Source organism: Dendropsophus ebraccatus, chromosome 5, assembly GCF_027789765.1.
Source record: "Dendropsophus ebraccatus isolate aDenEbr1 chromosome 5, aDenEbr1.pat, whole genome shotgun sequence".
Classification (NCBI taxonomy): Eukaryota; Metazoa; Chordata; class Amphibia; order Anura; family Hylidae; genus Dendropsophus; species Dendropsophus ebraccatus.
In genome coordinates this window covers 46435341-46454661 of record NC_091458.1, presented here as the reverse complement: position 1 = coordinate 46454661, position 19321 = coordinate 46435341, and the positions used below count along the sequence as shown (strand labels likewise).

At 41.2% G+C, this 19321-nt stretch overlaps 1 protein-coding gene across 1 annotated transcript in view; it reads right to left on the bottom strand.

The window, feature by feature from the left end:
• The window catches only part of ERBB3 (erb-b2 receptor tyrosine kinase 3), a 73629-nt gene that overhangs the window by 5239 nt on the left and 49069 nt on the right, over window positions 1-19321 (bottom strand). The window contains exons 5-25 of the mRNA XM_069970025.1: window positions 18491-18556; window positions 17413-17531; window positions 17184-17322; window positions 16831-16944; window positions 16489-16603; window positions 16291-16364; window positions 16112-16199; window positions 15350-15552; window positions 15043-15175; window positions 14867-14957; window positions 14621-14775; window positions 13606-13662; window positions 10410-10551; window positions 9928-10047; window positions 5502-5600; window positions 3688-3879; window positions 3060-3215; window positions 1600-1675; window positions 1322-1468; window positions 1131-1228; window positions 764-940 (exon numbers count right to left, since the gene is read on the bottom strand). Of these exons, the coding sequence (XP_069826126.1) occupies window positions 764-940; window positions 1131-1228; window positions 1322-1468; window positions 1600-1675; window positions 3060-3215; window positions 3688-3879; window positions 5502-5600; window positions 9928-10047; window positions 10410-10551; window positions 13606-13662; window positions 14621-14775; window positions 14867-14957; window positions 15043-15175; window positions 15350-15552; window positions 16112-16199; window positions 16291-16364; window positions 16489-16603; window positions 16831-16944; window positions 17184-17322; window positions 17413-17531; window positions 18491-18556 (2561 nt within the window). The remainder of the gene's footprint in view (window positions 1-763; window positions 941-1130; window positions 1229-1321; window positions 1469-1599; window positions 1676-3059; window positions 3216-3687; window positions 3880-5501; window positions 5601-9927; window positions 10048-10409; window positions 10552-13605; window positions 13663-14620; window positions 14776-14866; window positions 14958-15042; window positions 15176-15349; window positions 15553-16111; window positions 16200-16290; window positions 16365-16488; window positions 16604-16830; window positions 16945-17183; window positions 17323-17412; window positions 17532-18490; window positions 18557-19321) is intronic.

Genomic DNA, 19321 nt, shown 5'->3' with positions numbered 1-19321 from the left:
GCGCTGAGAGCGATCGTTTGCTCCTCTGACGACCAGTGGAATAGGGGCATTAGAGCACCCTGCTTAGCAGATCACTGGTGCTAGGAGCAAGGCCAACACAGAGCCCCTAGCAATCAATCAGATTCCACTTTTCATTCCTCACAGAGTCTTTGAAAAATGAAAGGTGGAATCTGATTGGTTGCCGGGGGCAACTAAGACAATTCTACTTTACACCATGTTTGATAAATCTCCCCCATTGTCTTTTTTTAGCAGAGTCACAAGTAGCATGATCTACCACTAAAGTAACAGTATAAGCTGTTGGCATAGAACCTTACATATTGGCACTGGTAATAAGATGACTAAAAACAATCATAGCTTAATGTATGCTTAAAGGCCAAAGTCTTGAAGGCCCCATACAAACTGGATTGCTACAGGACTGGCTGAGTGTCCAATATGTACAGGGCCGATTCTCAGTCAACAGCTGAAGTAGGGAGAGAGAGGAATCAGGAATGTTGGTTATGCCTCTCTTCTAGATATAGAATACATAAATGCCCAGCTTAGCCAAACGTTCATGAAGGGTATGAAGGGACCGGGAACGATGGCTATTAGCCAAACCAATGCTGTCACATTCATCCAACAGCTGTCACATTTGTATGGATAACTTTATGTTTGAAAACTAAAGCACCTGAAGAACTATAACACACAAGAGGGAAAGCAGGAAAAGAGCAAATAATCCAAAGGAAATTGTGACTAATGGCTAAAAATGTGTTGGTTAAACCCTTACCCTAGAATAGTCTATTCTTTGTCGGGATGCATAGACAGTGCTTGGAGTTTTAGGGTGCGGTCCCAGATCTTCATCATCTTCTGTGCCTAAGTCAGGTTCAATGTCTTCTACTTCTTCTTTATCGCTCAGTTGTGGCGCTTCCCCAGGGAGAGGTGACTGAGGAGTATCACTGTCTCGCTACATGAAGGAAGGCAGAGATAAGCTTAGTGATAGGTCAGGACAGTACAGGGTAGATGCCAATATAGACATTATATGTGAAACTGCAAATTATTAAATGAAATACATGATGTGACTGGTTACAGTAGCTGCAATATCCAAGACTGATAGAATGTCATTGATAAGCAGAAAACAATGACAAAATACTCACTTTTATGACCAGGTATCGGGGAGGATCCCTGGCCATACGGGTAAACTCATTTCCCAGCTCCTTGAATGTAGGTCGAACATTCTCATCTATCATCCAACCTAAGATGGAAGTCAGAAATGTCAGAGCTGAGCTGCAGGAAGAAGATGAACAGAGACAACAGGGAACTTGATAACTCAAAAGCTGATCCTCACATTTCACCATGACCATGTAGACATCAATAGTACAGATCATAGGCTGCGGAAGTCGCTCCCCTTTCTCCAGAAGATCTGGTACTTCAGACAGACGGATGCCTGGATATGGCTCGTCTCCAAATGTCATCATTTCCCACAGTGTCACACCTGGAGGGAAGCAGAAGTAGCACATGACATTAGTGTTGGGAATTCATAATCCTATAAAAAGTGATGAAGTTGAAATTTTACAGACAAAGATTAAACAAAGATGAAATTTCACTGATAGACATTAGACTCACCGTAGCTCCACACGTCACTCTGATGAGTGTATTTTCCAAAGTGTATACTTTCCAGAGCCATCCACTTGATTGGGGTCTGTATGAAGTACGAGGAAAAAAACAACGGTAAGGAAGCAAAAATGAAAGCATGCACAGCCACAGTCAGTAACATCAAATGTAACGCCAGTCACAAATGACCCTTATATATGACTATACAGATTATTAAGCACATGACTATACTAAATCTTGTCTAATGTTTAACCCGTATGACAAATACAAAGGTTCTATTGTCTATCATACATGTAGTAGTAGAGAAGAAGTGATTTACAATTCAAGAACAGAACTTCTGGGGCCTGCTGTGGCCATCACTGTTATGGTGCCTTTACACTCAGATTTATCTGACAAGATATTTAAAGCCAAACCCAGGAGTGGATTTGAAAAGAGGAGAAATCTCAGTCTCTCCTTTATGACCTATTCTCTGTTTATAGTCTGTTCCTGGCTTTGGCTTCAAAAATCTGTCAGATAAATCTCTGTGTAATGGCACCCTTAGGCTATGTTCCCACACAATATTTTTACTCAGTATTTTACAACTAAAAACAAGAGTGGATAGAAAACACAGAAAGGCCATGTTCACACACTGTTGAAATCAAGTGGATGGCCACCACTTAATGGCAAATAATTGCTGCTATTTTAATACAACAGACGTTGTTTTGAAATAACGTCCGTTATTTGCCATTAAATGACGACCATCCACTCAATTTCAACAGTGTGTGAACATGGCCTTGCTGTGTTTTGTATCCACTCCTGGTTTTGGTTGCCAAATACTGTATGGGAACATAGCCTTATACCGTGTTTTCCCCTATTGGCATTAATGGGTAAAAAAGCACATCATGGAAAAACATCACAAGGCACTGCAATTTCTATTCTTCATAGAATCGGTTCCGAGAACATTTTACGAGAACTATTTCTTTACAAAAAAGTTAACAAAAAGGCATGTAGCGCTATATCTTATTCCAGTATACTTTGTATTAACACCAGTGTGGAGAAATCCCGATCTTATTAAAGTCCCTGTTATTTTCTGAGCCAGGTGTTGTACGACTTCCAGTGTGTATTCATTTCCATAACAGAAGGACAATTCACAATAAGTCACACTATAATATTTCAGTCCACCCTGAATAAGGAGTGATGACTGGCCGCTAGATCAAAGCACTCATCTGCAGCTTACCACTGGCGCTCTAAAATAATACAGTAGATTGATGCTTGTAAGGATTTATTACAGTATAAACTGATCAGAGGGATTAAGCAAAACTAGTACAGAGTACAGGTGGAGGTGGTAAATACATTGGTGCCTCTGATTTACCAAAAGCCTCTGGCGTATGATCTGTTCCTATGGGCATCTCCTCCACTTTTTCTTTGCACTAGTTTTTATCCTCAGAAATAATTCTACAGCAGATATGAAGCCGAACGTATAAAAACACAACCTTGATCTCATTGTAACAGTACTTCTTGTCATCTGGGTACAACAGATCTGCCACGCCAAAATCGGACACTTGCACGTGATTGAGATTTTTCATGAGGACGTTGCGAGCTGAAAGGTTCCTATGAACCATGCGATGCTCCTCCAAGTAGTACATGCCCTGGAAAGAGACAAAGACATTAACTAATCATAAAAAAACCAGTACCCACACTAATAAATAGGACTCTACACTATATACGAAGTTACACGTTCCATATTAGTGGCCATATTGGCTCATTATCTGTTAACAGTCTAATATACATGAAGGCAGGTACACTACCACTGAGGGGCTGGATTTTCAATTCATCCAAATATCCAAACATATTTATATTAGTAAGGCTATGTTCACACTAGATAAAAAACACGGTCGTATTTAATAGCAACAGCTGTATTTGCGCAAATAACAGCCGTTATGGCATGGTTTGTGCGAATATGGCCGTTGTTATGAAATACGGCCGTGTTTTTTACGGAGTGTGAACCCGGCCTAAAGTTGGATGTGTCTGTACGCTGCCTATTGAATTAATATGCACATAGAACCTGAATATGTTAGGGATAATGGAAATTTTTTTATGTTTGAGAATAGCAAGACTCACCCGGGCAATCTGCACACACCAGTTTAGCAGCATTTGGGGACCAATGATACCAGTGTCCTTGTTCTGCCTAACGTACTGAAGTAGTGAGCCCATAGGCAGAAGCTGTGTGACCAGCTGCAGTTGTGCTCCAGGACAAATACCCAGCAATCGTACGATACACGCATGATCCAGGCTCCCCATGGCTAGCATGTGCTGTGGAGTAGACAGGTAATACTGTTAGTGATCATTCAGTCATGGCACAAGGATTATTTGATAGAAGAAATATTGGATTCATTGGACCTGTTCTACATGTGCATTAAGTTTGCAGGTATTAGCATGGGCTTCCTGCAACCTTTCACTTCTCTAGGGGCCCTTTTACATACACAGATATCTGAAAGATTTTTTAAGCCAAAGCCAGGAATGGCCTGTTCTCAGTTTATAGAATGTTCCTGGCTTTGGCTTAAAAAATCTGTCAGATACTCTTTGTGTGTAAAAGGACCTTAAAGTGTCGCTATCATTTAAATATTGCAGAATTTGCAGAAATGAGTACAGGCGATTTTAAGAAACTTTGTAATTGGGTTTATTAGCCGAAAAATGCATTTTAATCATGAAAAAGCAGTTTGAAGCTCTCCCCGTGTTTTCATCATTGTGTATGGAGAGGGGAGGGGAGGGTGGAGGGAGATGAGGCACCAAAACAGGACAACAAAGAGTTAATTTACAGCTACATCATTGGCTATCTCCTCTGAAGTCAGCACTGACCTCTCTGGCCTCTGAATATCTAGAGCAAGAGGGAGAAAAAACAGGCAGAGGGCGGCGCCTCGTGTGATACCGCAAATGTTGGTGGTGATAAGAAAAGGGAAGTTGCAAGGCTCACCTTGTTGCCCCTTGGGCTTAGTGCGTATCACCCTGATGTTAGGGTAGGTAAGTAAAAAGGTGATCCAAATGTAGGTCCAGGCAAGGATCCTTCTGATGCGGTGTCAGGCTGCATAAGCTAGTTGAGGGTACATGAACGGGATGCTCCCAAAAAGAGGGGCCCGTGTGGACGAGAAGCAAAAGTAAAAACAGGAGATGGCTGGAAAGAGCCGTACCCGAATGATAACCAGCACTGCCCAACAAAGTATTCAGGAGTAGAGTGAGAGTAAAAAATGTAAACATTTATTAAATAATGCACATATTACGCGTTTCAAGAGTACTAGGCTCTCTTCATCAGATTGAGTGCATCAATCTGATGAAGAGAGCCTAGTACTCTTGAAACGCGTAATATGTGCATTATTTAATAAATGTTTACATTTTTTACTCTCACTCTACTCCTGAATACTTTGTTGGGCAGCGCTGGTTTTCATTCGGGTACGGCTGTTTCCAGCCATCTCCTGTTTTTACTTTTGCTTCACCTCTGAATATCGGCTTTCACACAGCTCCCACTGTGTAATCCTTTGCTCTCTGCTCTCTGCTGGCGACTAATCTCCCTCCTCTCCCCTTCCCTCTCCATAGATTAGACAGGGCACGACTGATGTAAACTAGTCGAGATTTCCTGATAATAAGCAGTGAATAAGAGAGAGGACAGGGGGGGGGGGACCTGGGAAAAGTCTTTTTGAATGCAAAAAATGGTATATGTGCCTACTAAACCAAATTACAAAGTTTCTTAAAATAGCCTGTACTAATGATTTCTACAAAAAAAAAACATACAGATACAACACACTGCAGTGCGGAAACTACTGATTATTTAGTTTAGTCAGAAGAACAGCTTAGAACTAATAAAATATTAAACGTTTGCAATGTTTTTGCCTGTCAAATGTAATCCTAAAGTTGTCTGCAAAAAAGTTGTCTGCACTTACGTCAGTGACGGCGTGGAATGTCTGACCACCATTGCGGTCTTGTATCACTTTGATGCTCACAGGAATCTTTACAGAATCACCTTCTGGGATCCAAACACCCTGCAGGGAGGAAAGTATACAGTATGTGAGAATATGGTAAGAATGTTGAGGATGTAAGACCACATCATTCATCAGGTGGCAGATTTTTTGGAACTATTACAAGGATCACTACAAATGATGTGAATGCATTCAAAGCATCAAAGATATTAACAATATCATTACGGATGGATACATTCATACAGTGTGTAAATCATCTTGTTTCTATTCAGCTAAAGGGTGCGTTCACACATACAGGATCTGCCGCAGATTTGATGGCGCAGATTTAAAGCTGCAGATTTAAAGCAAATCAAATCTGCTGCAATTCCTGAACGTGTTAACGCACCCTTAAGGGGTTATCCCATAGAATAATGTTTAGTCTCTCCTTTAGGGTAGCTTCACATGTACTGGATCCGCAGTGGATTTCACACTGCGAGTTTGCAGCGAAATCCGCTGCGGATCCTGTACTGTGAAAGCTGAATGGCTCCCACACACGCAGCGGATCCGCTGCGTGTATGGCACCCGGCCCCTTTAACCCCCCCGCCGCCCGCCCGCAGCCCCGACCTGGAGCATAGATTACCTGCTCGGCGCCACGGCTGTGTGTGACGCTCTGTGATGGATCTGTTCACACAATGTTGAAACTGAGTGGATGGCCGCCATATGACAGTAAATAACTTCCATTATTTCAATATAACAGCCGTTGTTTTACAATAACAGCAAATATTTGCCATTAAATGGCGGCCATCCACTCAATTTCACCATTGTGTGAACAGATCCTTTCTGTGTTTTTAATCCACTCCTGGTTTTGGTTGCAATACTGACTGAAATATACTGACTGAAATATACATATACTGACTGAAATATACGTAGTGTGAACGCAGCCGGGGGCTCGATTCACACGTTGTAACAGTGCGGCTGTATTTGCGGCTGTAATTGTGCGGCGGTATTTTTGGTGGTTCGTGTGTATGCTTGGAAGTATAGGATATACGGCTGCACAGTGCACACTATGTATGAATCTACGGCCCTATCGTAAACGGACCCGTAAAAAATGAACAAGACCATTGTTTGCGGCTGAATATGCGGCCGTGGATTGACAGGCGGTCCGTACGGAGTACTTCAAAAATAGCCGGCAATGATGCCGAATGCCGATGCCTCTAATAGTTAATATATTAAATTAATCAAACACATTTTCTTTGTAATCAAGACACTTTCGTTGATCAATAATTTATTTCTAACGAATCCATCATTTTGCAATTAAATATACTGTAAAAAAAAATAGATATATAAATAAATGTATATTTATCTATATATTTATTTTTTGACAGTATATTGAATTGCACAATGATGGATTCGTTAGAAATAAATTATTGACCAACGAAACTGTATTTATTTCAACGAAAATGTGTTTTTTTAATTAAATATTAATTAGTACAGGAAGCTCTATAAGCCGTTAATTCATATGCCGGCAAAAGAGCATTCTGTACTAATCATCACTTTACTTTAATGAAAACATCAAATGTTTCTTATTATTAGAAGAAACATTTAGAATTATATGTGCGCTCAGCTGATTGGCTGTTCGGCTGAGCGCACATATAATAAGCCGGTCCGCAGCACAGTGACTTCATTGTGCTGCGGACCAGCGAAGAGGACACATCGGGGTGAGTATAGAGCTCTCCCCACCCCCTCCCCGGCACTGCACCCCTCCCAGCAAGGAAGGGGGGGTCACTTAACCCCTTCCTTGCTGGGATGGGTGCAGTCTGACATCAGTCTGGCCCCCAGGGGGTTAAGGGGGATGCAATACATCCTCCCTTAACCCCTTGGGGGTCAGACTGTAAGCAGCGATCTGTAAAGATGCTGCATACTGTAAGGAGCACAACACCGCTCACAATGATGGGTGTTGTGCTCCTGTTTGTGTGTTTTTTGTGTGTTTCTCCCTTTTTGTTTTTCAGATATCGGTATCCTGGGGATTACGTCGGATTCCGTGGACTACGTCGATGACCAGCGTTTTTTTTAATGTTTTTTTTAATAAAATGGTCAATGAGGGGTGTGGGGGTGTTTTTATTTGAATAAAAAAAATTGTAAACTTGTGTCTTGTCTTTATTTCTTTACTTTATAGACTTAGTAGTGGAAGCCGTCTAATAGACGGAATCCATTACTAAGTCGGGGCCTAGTGTTAGCCGGTATAAAATGGCTAACACTAACCCCCTATTATTACCCCAGTACCCAATGCCACCAGGGGTACTGGGAAGAGCCGGGTGCCAGTGGTCCTGGCTCCTGGACCGGGCGGCAGCAGGCTGGTAAGATTTAGGCTGGGGAGGGCCTAAACCAATGGCTCTTCCCACCCTGGTGTTACCAGGCTGCTGTCGTTTGGTTTTTAACCCGGTTGGTTCTAAAAATAGGGGGGACCCTATGCGTTTTTTTTTAAAATAAATAAATAATTAAAAAAAAACGCATAGGGTCCCCCCTATTTTTATAACCAGCCGGGTTAAAAACCAAACGACAGCAGCCTGGTAACACCAGGGTGGGAAGAGCCATTGGTTTAGGCCCTCCCCAGCCTAAATCTTACCAGCCTGCTGCCGCCCGGTCCAGGAGCGCCAATTTTGACGCTCCGGGACCACTGGCACCCGGCTCTTCCCAGTACCCCTGGTGGCATTGGGTACTGGGGTAATAATAGGGGGTTAGTGTTAGCCATTTTATACCGGCTAACACTAGGCCCCGACTTAGTAATGGATTCCGTCTATTAGACGGCTTCCACTACTAAGTCTATAAAGTAAAGAAATAAAGACAAGACACAAGTTTACAAATTTTTTTATTCAAATAAAAACACCCCCACACCCCTCATTGACCATTTTATTAAAAAAAACAGTAAAAAAACGCTGGTCATCGACGTAGTCCACGGAATCCGACGTAATCCACAGGATACCGATATCTGAAAAACAAAAAGGGAGAAACACACAAAAAACACACAAACAGGAGCACAACACCCATCATTGTGAGCGGTGTTGTGCTCCTTACAGTATGCAGCATCTTTACAGATCGCTGCTTACAGTCTGACCCCCAAGGGGTTAAGGGAGGATGTATTGTATCCCCCTTAACCCCCTGGGGGCCAGACTGATGTCAGACTGCACCCATCCCAGCAAGGAAGGGGTTAAGTGACCCCCCCTTCCTTGCTGGGAGGGGTGCAGTGCCGGGGAGGGGGTGGGGAGAGCTCTATACTCACCCCGATGTGTCCTCTTCGCTGGTCCGCAGCACAATGAAGTCACTGTGCTGCGGACCAGCTAATTATATGTGCGCTCAGCCGAACAGCCAATCAGCTGAGCGCACATATAATTCTAAATGTTTCTTCTAATAATGCTATTGTGATAACATAATTAGAAGAAACATTTGATGTTTTCATTAAAGTAAAGTGATGATTAGTACAGAATGCTCTATTGCCGGCAATATGAATTACCGGCTTATGGAGTTTCCTGTACTAATTAATATTTAATTAAGAAAACAAATTTTCGTTTAAATAAATTCAGTTTCGTTGGTCAATAATTTAATTCTAACGAATCCATCATTGTGCAATTAAATATACTGTCAAAAAATAAATATATATATAAATATACATTTATTTATATATATATTTATTTTAACAGTATATTTAATTGCAAAATGATGGAATCGTTTACATTTAATTATTGAACAATAAAAGGGACTTTATTAGACAGAAAATGTGTTTTATTAATTCAATATATTAACCATGAGAGACATCGGCTATAGTGCAGAGGATCGCAAACCCCGGTAATAGCGATTCATGTAAACTGTGTTCCCTGCTTTCCCAGATGCATCCAGAGGTGTTTCCATCACTTTCTTAACATTTTATTTGTTATTTTTAGTTGAACCAGATTTCCAAGTAAATGACCGTATGTTTTGAGCCGCATGTCTATTTTTTCCCACGGCCGGAGTTTCACCCGCACATTTACAGCCGCATAAAAAATACAGCCGCACAGTTACAGCGTGTGAATCCAGCCTGAGGGTGCATTCATACATACAGGATCCACAGCAGATCTGCAGCAGATTTGATGGTGCAAATTTGATGTTATGTTCAGTTATTTAAATCGAATCTGCTGCAGATCCGATCCAGAAAATGCGCTGCGATACGGTGTGTGTGAAGCTACCCTTAGGGTGCGTTCACACGTACAGGATCTGCAGCAGATTTGATGGCGCAGATTTGAAGCTGCAGATTTGCTTTGAATCAGCGCCATCAAATCTGCTGCAGATCCTGTACGTGTGAACGCACCCTTAAGAGTAATAAGTAGGTTAAGGATATGTGCCCTAACATGAGGTGTAGCTGTAACACATATTATACCTTGTGCACAGTGCCAAATACCCCAGATCCCAGAACTTTGAGTTTCTTCAGCTCGGTGCTCTTGAATATTCGAGCCTGCACAGTGTTGGCTTTTTCGGATGGATCCAGCATTTCATTACCCTGAGAAGAAATAGCAATCACATTTTGATCTCCACTTTGTACCTCTTGCATTCACCTTGTAGCCTAAAGCTGACCACAGAGATTTGATGCTCAGATTTAATATCTTTCAGTGTGAATTATAAGCTCCTAACTCCTAATGGATACAAATCTACATGTGATTTTATATAGAGCAAATCCCATAAATAAAGCAGAAGCTGTATTCCAGTTTCAGCAAATTAATATCAATCTTTACAGTTCTCTGCTCGCCGTCATGGAATAGAAAGATCATTTACACATAGATGCGCAGCTTGTTACAAGACACATGATAACTGTACTGTAGGTGTCAGAATTTAATATAATTGCCACAGACTAGATATACTTACATCGCCTCTCTCCAGGTAGCGTCTCATAGCTCGCTTCTTTCGGATTCTTAGTCCTCTCCAGTATAGAAGCGCCAGGAGGCTGCAGCAACACAGAACAAATATGGACACCACCACCGCTCCTGCCACCATAGCCTGGGTTTTACTGTAAAGAAAAAATAATTAGTCTATTTATACATTTAGGTACATGATGTTAAGGGATAGGACTATGAGGTGAAGTGTTGAGGATTCTAGGAAAATTGGGCCATGGACAACCCTTATGGAAACTACTATATATTGTGATGAGTTGGCAGCTTTTCTAATATATTGAATATATACTGCATAATATGTACTGGTGATGGATTTGGGCTATGTGGAGAGCTGTGTGTGCGGAGCCCTGCCATGCCATATCCCATCACTATGTGCCTCCCAACTGCATATTACAGAGATATTCTCACTAGAGATTAGAGTTGGTCCTAACCCCAAGACTCTGCATTTGATAGCCGGTGGTTTTAGAAGTTGGATGTCCTGGAAGACATGAATACTGCCTGTGGCCTATGGCTGTATCCATGTTTTCCAGGCAGCTTTATGGCTGCATCCAAATTCTATCAGATGCAGAGCAATCAGGTTTGGCGATCTCTAATTCTCACCTAGTATTTTTCTATGATATGACATACAGTATAGTAGGACATGGTACCATTCTTACTGCCTCATTCTTTATGGATCTTAGGGTATGTTCACATCTCGTTTTTAGCCGCACGTCGGGCTACACGGCAGAAATTAGTGAAAAAAGGATGCGGCCGACGGCCACATGATGGCCACATTGACTTTAATGAGCAGGACGGAGTCATTATGTGACTGTGTTCTGCTCATTTGCGGGACATACACGGCTTTTGTACAGGACTCAAAAGCGTAGTCGACCACGCTTTTGAGTCCTGCACAAAAGCCGTGTACGTCCCGCAAATGAGCAGAACACAGTCACATAATGACTCCATCCTGCTCATTAAAGTCAATGTGGCCGTTGGCCGCGCGTCAGGCTGCACGGAAGCATCCTTTTTTCACTGATTTCTGCCGTGTAGCCCGACGTGCGGCTAAAAACAAGATGTGAACATACCCTTAGAGAACCGACATCCAAATGGTTCTATATGAGCATACAAAGGTACAGTAAAGGCCCATAGGCGTTAATGGTGCTGAGTAATGGCTCTATACATTTTTCAAGCTTTAAGTGTACAACGTATAGACAAGATGCTAACAGCCTCTAGAGGGCAGCAAACCACAGATCATAACTCATCCAGCACGTAAGTAATTCTGTACAGTTCTGTGTACATTTGTAGGAAGAACAGTTTGTTAACATTATAATATTGATATCTTTTTTTTTTTTTTTTTTTTTAATTTTTTGAGTTTTTGTATGTTATTTGCATGTCACATTGGCATGCTTAAACTATGAAAACATTAATGAAATGAGTCAGGGTGGCTGTTCCTAACCTCTCCCCAAGCAATAGTGGCTATTCCTTTCCTCTCCCTAAGCACCATCATCGGCTGATCGTTGTCTTTATTACACAAAGCAATGAGCTGCCCAATCGGCCTGATTTGGCAGATTGTTTCTCTATGTAATAGGGCCCTTATGGTGCGTTTACACAGAGAAATTTATCTGACAGATTTTTTAAGCCAAAGCCAGGAATGGATTTGAGAAGAGGAGAAATCTCAATCTTTCCTTTATGACATGTTCTCTGTTTATAGTCTGTTCCTGGCTTTGGCTTAAAAAATCTGTCAGATAAATCTCTCTGTGTAAACGCACCATAAGGGCCCTATTCCACCGGATGATTATTGTTCAGATTATCATTAAATTGTTTGAATCTAAACGATAATCGTTCGGTTGAAATGCAGTTAACGATTAACGACCGAACGAGATATCGTTGATCGCTTTATAAGACCTGGACCTATTTTTATCGTTGCTCGTTCACAAAACGTTCACAAATCATTCGCATTGAATAAGACATCGTTCGGTCGTTTGCAATAGATACGAACGCAATAGCGAATAAATAGCAAAGAAAAAACGATCGCAATTACGATCATAAGTAACGATTATCGTTCCATGGAAATGAGTGAACGTTTTCAGGTCTTTCGCAATACCGGTCGTTTGAGATTGTTAATCGTTAACAATTATGCAAACGATAATCGTCCGGTGGAATAGGGCCCTAAGACTTAAAGGCCACTTTGGCGGCAAATTAAAATTGCACTGTCGCCCTACTAAGATTGCAACTTATGATAGTGAAATCTGGCAAGTCTGGATCTGCTGACTGTTGTGTCATAGTTGCTTGTGGGTTGCAGTGCATCCACATTCACTATCATTAGTTGCAATTTAGCAGTGCAGCATTGTGATCTTAATATTATGTGGCCAAAGTCACCAAGTTTTCTTATCAGTCCACTCTATGAATTGTAAAAATAGACAGAGCTTTGCTTGGCCGCTGATATGTAGGTATAGCCCATATACTCTTTAACCTTAGGGGACAGGAGTCAAAGTGTTTAGCTGAGGGAAGCAATCACCTTAAAGGAGAAAATATAATTACAGTCATGTCATTTGATGAGTAATGTTCCTATGCCGGCGCCTGAAGCAGCATGATAGAGGCAGGAAGGGTGGACGGCTCAGGTAATGGATGCTACTTTGCTCCCAATTCCTGCACCACAAACCACACTTTCAGTCTGCTGAACGTGTCATGTGCTGGTTGTATGGGGAACACAGGGTGATTGTTCTCACAGTCCCTCTCAGTGACTGGTACTCCAGCCAGAGATCGCGACTTCTCTCTGTCCCACATGGTGGATTAGGGAAATACCAGGACACTTTCAACAATGTGGGCACTTTAATTCTTCATTGTTCTACGCTGACTTATACACCAGTAGTATAACTCTGTTTATCTCTGTTTTTACTACTATGAACAAAGACCCTCTACCTGCTAAATATATTTTTTATACCTGTCCAGATCTACAATGTCACATTAGTTTCTTAACTGGCCCAGTTCTGATACTAAGAAAATAATAGTCATCACTGGACAAAATCCCTTTTGCTAATTCTTACTTTTGTTTTACTATTTGTATTCTTGTGCAATATACCTTATATATGGACAGAGATCTTATTTCTTAGTCTTTCAGGAGGACTATGCTATAAATTCCATGATAGTTTCGACTCAGATAAAGAACAAACACTATTTAGTAAGTTTACCTTTCAGCTGCACGCAGAACAATGTTAATGCAGTCCTGGATGTCTGGGCCTACGCACCTGCCAGAAGAGAGGATTACTGTCATTATCTGCATTACTAAGAGCAAAAGGAGGAATTCAGGTCACATAAATGCCATGACACCAGACTACCTCAGAGGCAACTTCTCACTCCCAAAAATGGCATTAGGATTAGTAGGGCTCTAACCTGTAGTCCTTAAAGTGATACTGCCCCCCCCCCCTCTATGCATGGCAAGGTGGGGAGGTGGTGTGGCCTGCTAGCAGGTATAAATCATGGCAGAAATCTACAACTGTTCAGGAGCAGGTGTAGATTTCTGTGCCCATTGCGTGTCAGGCACAGGTCCTGCTGAATTTATCTGTGGCTCTTAGTAAATCCAGCTGGGTAAATGGATACGGGGCCTAATTAAAGCGTCTTAATAAATGTCTACCAAAGTGTTACTGTTATTTAAAAAAAAACACCTTTGACGTCCGCCTCCTTCTCGATATAGCCAGGAGAAGCCTAAGTGTTTTTCTCCTATTGCTATTTAAAGGGAAACTATCAGCAGGTTAGAAGCATCTAACCTGCTGACATCCCCCTATTACCCTATCCTCCTTCTATATCAGCAGAATGGGCCGGACAGAGGGCAGGCCAGCCAGGAGCAAATTGGTGCAATGGAGGTGGTAGTCCCGCCCCAAGGGCACCAAATTGCCTAATTAGTATAAAGATTCAACTGCTATCTACACAGAAACGGTGCAGAGGATGAAGGTAACAAATTTACCTTCATCCTCAGCACCCCGTGCACTTTAAGGAGATCACTAGGTCAAATGCTTCGAACCTGCTGTTAGTTTCCCTTTAATGTACTTGATAGGTACAAACGTCTACTGCTTATTTAGTAATAGTGTGGGAAACAGTGATCTAGCACATTAGGGGGCTGAATCTTGGGTTATGCTATCTGCCCTTGATTCTATATAGGTTATATGTATACTGGAGATATAATGATCATGGAGAGGATGCACTCACCCCTCTGTGCAGTTCTCATGACAGGGCAGGCAGATCTTATTCACACTAGGGTACTTGTAGACTGGTCCTTTTTCTCCCATGACTCCATGGGGACATTTGTCCACACAATGTTTTCCATCTCGGTAGTTGGCACAAAGTGTGCAAGAGTCTGCACCCTGACAGAAGGAAGAAGAACATGACTTGGAGCAAATGTAGAAGAGTGTCTGCAATAGTTTAAAGCGGGGGACATCAGCAGTCAGGACTCACTGTTCCATTGCAGGTTAGTGAACCCTCCACCTTCTGACATTCCGGGTGGCATGGCAAGCAAACACCATCCTTTGCAAACTCCCTGCTATCTCTATAAAAAAAAAAAATGAAAGGTTGTCACACTGCGGAGCCATATAATGCAGCCATTAATATTATAAATATGACTCTTAAATTACCCTTTGTATAGGTTACAGTATGGTACACAGATCCCGTCTCGACTAAAGTTCCTGCAAGACAGACACTGCTCCGCTCCAGGACCCCAGCAGCCCTTATCGGAACAGAGCGGGTCACATACTTTTCCTTCACTTACTGCAAGAATGAAAAGATGTATACATTGTCATTCATTTTAAATGAACTTTGTTTGGCCAGGTTAAAAAATGTATACATTTTGTCTACGGGAAGCAAAAGCATAGTAGTCTACTATCACAAATAAAAATATAATCTCCATTATGATTAAGATAGCACAGAAGAGAAAGGATTTACCACACATGGCTGGAGGCTTGTTATTCTTTATGTCATAGTTCTGCCGTTTAGTTGGGAATAAGGATTTCCAGTTAATTGTATTATAATAGCAAAGGTTCTCATTTTCTGCAATATAAACTTTTCCGGCACTGATGTCACGGAGCGAACGAAACCCCAGAGACGTCACGTTGCTGTTCTTCATCACAAGAAGTGACACCCCACGTCTGTAATATATAAGTCAGAGCTCAGGTCTCTTGTCAAAAACACCAGACAAGAAAAGGAGAAGTAATATAGGGGCAGAATATCAACGCTATGACAGTAATATGCACATAAAACACCTTATGGACACCACAAATCAGCACTGACATTTAGCAGATAAGCCACTGGTGATGGATGGCACTGTACATTATGCATGAAGACAACCATCTATAGCTCATTCTCAAGAAGTTATCTTGTATCCGCAGCATAGGGAAACTGATTGTTGGGGGCCAACCACTGGGACCTCCGCAGATTCCAAAAACAGGGGCAGAATTATCCCCAGAATTAAAGGGAATCTGCATGCATGGCCAGTGCCCCGTTCATTCTCTAAGGGGCCAACCAACATTTCCAAGTTCAGTGATCCGTAGGATAGGGGGTAACGTCTTTAGATTGGAATATCAATTTAAATGTTGCCAGCAAACCTAAGCTTAATCCGTGCATCATTTAGACTCTATAAAGTCTTATGTATTTAGTTTACAACTACCAAAATGGTGTATGCAGGCTTTTATTACAACATATACTAACATGAGAGTCCGACCACCAATGGTAGTAAGGCTGGAGAAGACGCTGAAGTCATTCATGTGCTTTGGCCAAGACTGGATGTTTAGGTATCCTGTGGTAAGAAGTGTGGTCAGTGTTAGAAGAACTAATACTAACATACCCCATACCTTACTTATCCAGTATCTTAGTGGTCTTCCTCCTACCTGTTATTTCTTGCACTGTTCTGAAGACATTCAGTTTGTTAGGATCCAGAGCAGTGATATTCATAAACTCATCCCTAGAATAAAACATATAGTCAGACAATAGAAGGATAAGAAATACCTGCAATATATTTCTATAGTTGTGTTGTTAAAATCTATATATTAGAATGTAAATGTACTAAATAAGAGTTTTCACTTTACCCATCAAGTCCAATGGTAAGGAAGTCCAGATTGCCTAAGATTTTGGTGCAGTTAATGAATCGATCAATGTTACTAGAATCCACAGTCTGGTATTTGCCGCCGGTTCCTTCACATGCTGGACAAAAAGAGAGGAAATAGAAAAAGTGAAGTAGACACATACACAACCTTGTTTGTGTGATATTCCCTCCAGTCCAGCATTTCTTCCTCGTAAAGCAGAATTATTTGCATATTATTTGCATTAAATTAGGGAAGAAGAATCAGGATGAAAACATTTGGAACATACTCTAGACCATCTGACATCATCACATCCTCTATGTAACATGCCTAAAAACTAAAGGTCACCTTTGGGACAAAGGCCAGAACACGGCTCACACATCTTCACTCCGTTTTTTGACACTTCCATCTTATTGCTGGGACAAGCACGGACACAAGAGTTCTGGTCGATCACAAAATTATCTGAATAGAAGAAGCATATAATTAGTGAAGGATACAGATGTAACAAAATAATTGTGCAGTTAATGAAAATAAATTAATAAAAATATATCTAAAAATATAACATGACACTGATATATAAGGAGCTGGGTTTTTTTATAATGAAGATTTTATCCTATTTTATTTTATCTTCCCTGTGACTATCCATACATATAATGAAATGTAAGGGTCAGACATTAATACTGATGTCTTCCCATACTTACGGGGGCAGTTCTTCACACATGATCCTCCATACTGGAATTTGGCGTCTGGGCCATGTTCCATCTGACCGGTCAGAGGGTTGTAAATCAGCTGTGAACATCGTGAGACGCAGGTTCCATTATCATTGAAGTTTCGGCATGACTGTAAATAAAAAATGGTTATGAATATGGGAAATTGCTGAGTGTGGGATACAAGTCATGCTTCTAGTGCGATTCACTGATCATTACTTACAAAGCACTGAGTGTTTAGGGAACCTGTGCAGCCCCCCGCGCACTCATCATGGCAGCATTCGGCCGGGGTCTGTCCATAGCAACGTCCATTGCACTGCTCTGCACAGATGTTCTTTGTCACTGCATCAAAAAATACATATTTCCCAAAGATCTATTTAGTAATGGCTAAAACCATACTGTATGCCATAGTAGCAATACTTTATTTGTTAAATAAGCTCTCAGAGAAAGGTTCCCAAGACACATAAAGTCATGTAATATTTGATGATCAGGCTGCTGGTCACATGATCCAGCTACAGTAATGAAATGGATGCAGCTGAGCTGGCATGAAACAGATGGTACTGTAGGAATAGTGATGATGGGTATGCATTACATGGCTAAGAAAAAAACCGGAGTGCTTCTTTAGTTACATGGCTGCCCATGGCCAACCTGTATGCATGGTAAAACTATATATCCGAGAAAAAAAAAATTATCTATGGTTGGGGTACCACCAGATGAAAGGCCCAACTATCATGCGCGACAACTTACATGGAACGACTGTGTGGGTACTTTTTTTTTGTAAATTACTATATAGATGGAATGTGTGGCAGTCATGAGTGACCACTACTGCATTGTATCCTATTACTGCACGAACAACCATTGTGCACTATATGGCACTACTTTATGCACACTTTAGTGGAGCACTACAGTGTGGGCACTTTGTAATATACCATGTGGCAAGTTTGGCATGTAATTCTATTGTGTGGGCATTACAATGGCAAGATTGCCCATGCTCATGGTTTGCTTGAATTTATGAGTTTTAGGCCCCCATACTAAAATTATACTATATAATAGTTTTGGGAGTGTATAGCCTTACAGTTCCCTACCAACCAATAAGTCATTAACAAGTCAGGTTTCCTGACAATTTCTCCTTGATATCAACACAAAAGAATAACATTATCATACACCGCTGCTGTTTAAATATTAGGATGTTATTATGGTGATGGATACATATACTTTTTATGAATTTGCTATAATATATGGATGACTAATGAAGGGTATTGCTGCCTTATGAGGGTGACATGGAAAATATAAACACTCACATTTCTGACAGTCGTCTTCTCCTGGTCCCCAACACTTCCCATTACAAGATGGATGACAAGGTTTACCTGCAGCAAACAACAATTGTTCCGTTTTTAAAAGAAATAAACTGGTATTTGAACATATAAAAAATATTTCATATAATACCCAATGATTTTAGGGTCTCATCAATTACAATTAGCTCTGCATAAAGGGGGTCCTATTAACCCCCTATCAGTGTTGTTTTTCAAATATGTCTTGCTGAGAAAACTTGGAACAAAGACACCTTTCTTACTGATACAGGTCTGATACATAACGATATTGAAGTCTTCCCCCGTGTGGGATGTCACTTAGCAATAGCAATATGGAGGATTATGTAGCGCATGCTGATAGAATTTGGTCAACAGATTTGCTGCAGAAATGTCTGCAGCTGAAAATTCATCCCGTATATCTAAGGCTGGGTTCACACTTCTGTTTTCATTCCATTGTTTTTCACTCTTACATTGTTTTTCCTTATCAGAACAATATTCTGATAAGGAAAAACAATAGAAAAACAGCACCAATGGATCAACTGCACAACGGATACTAACTGTATCCAATGGATGCCATTGACTTTAATAGGGTCATGGTGTTTGGCATTTCACACAACAAAATAGTGCAGCATGCTGCTTAACTTTGTCCTGCATTTTGGATGGAACATGCATTGGAGACGACCAATGGAGCCTCCAATAATTCACTGAACCCAGCCTAACTGGAGATAATTCAGCATAATGTGCATAGCATCGTAGTCGTTAGTAGAATTTTAAAAATTTAAATCAAATCTGCCAGATGTGAACAAGCCATAAAGGACCTTT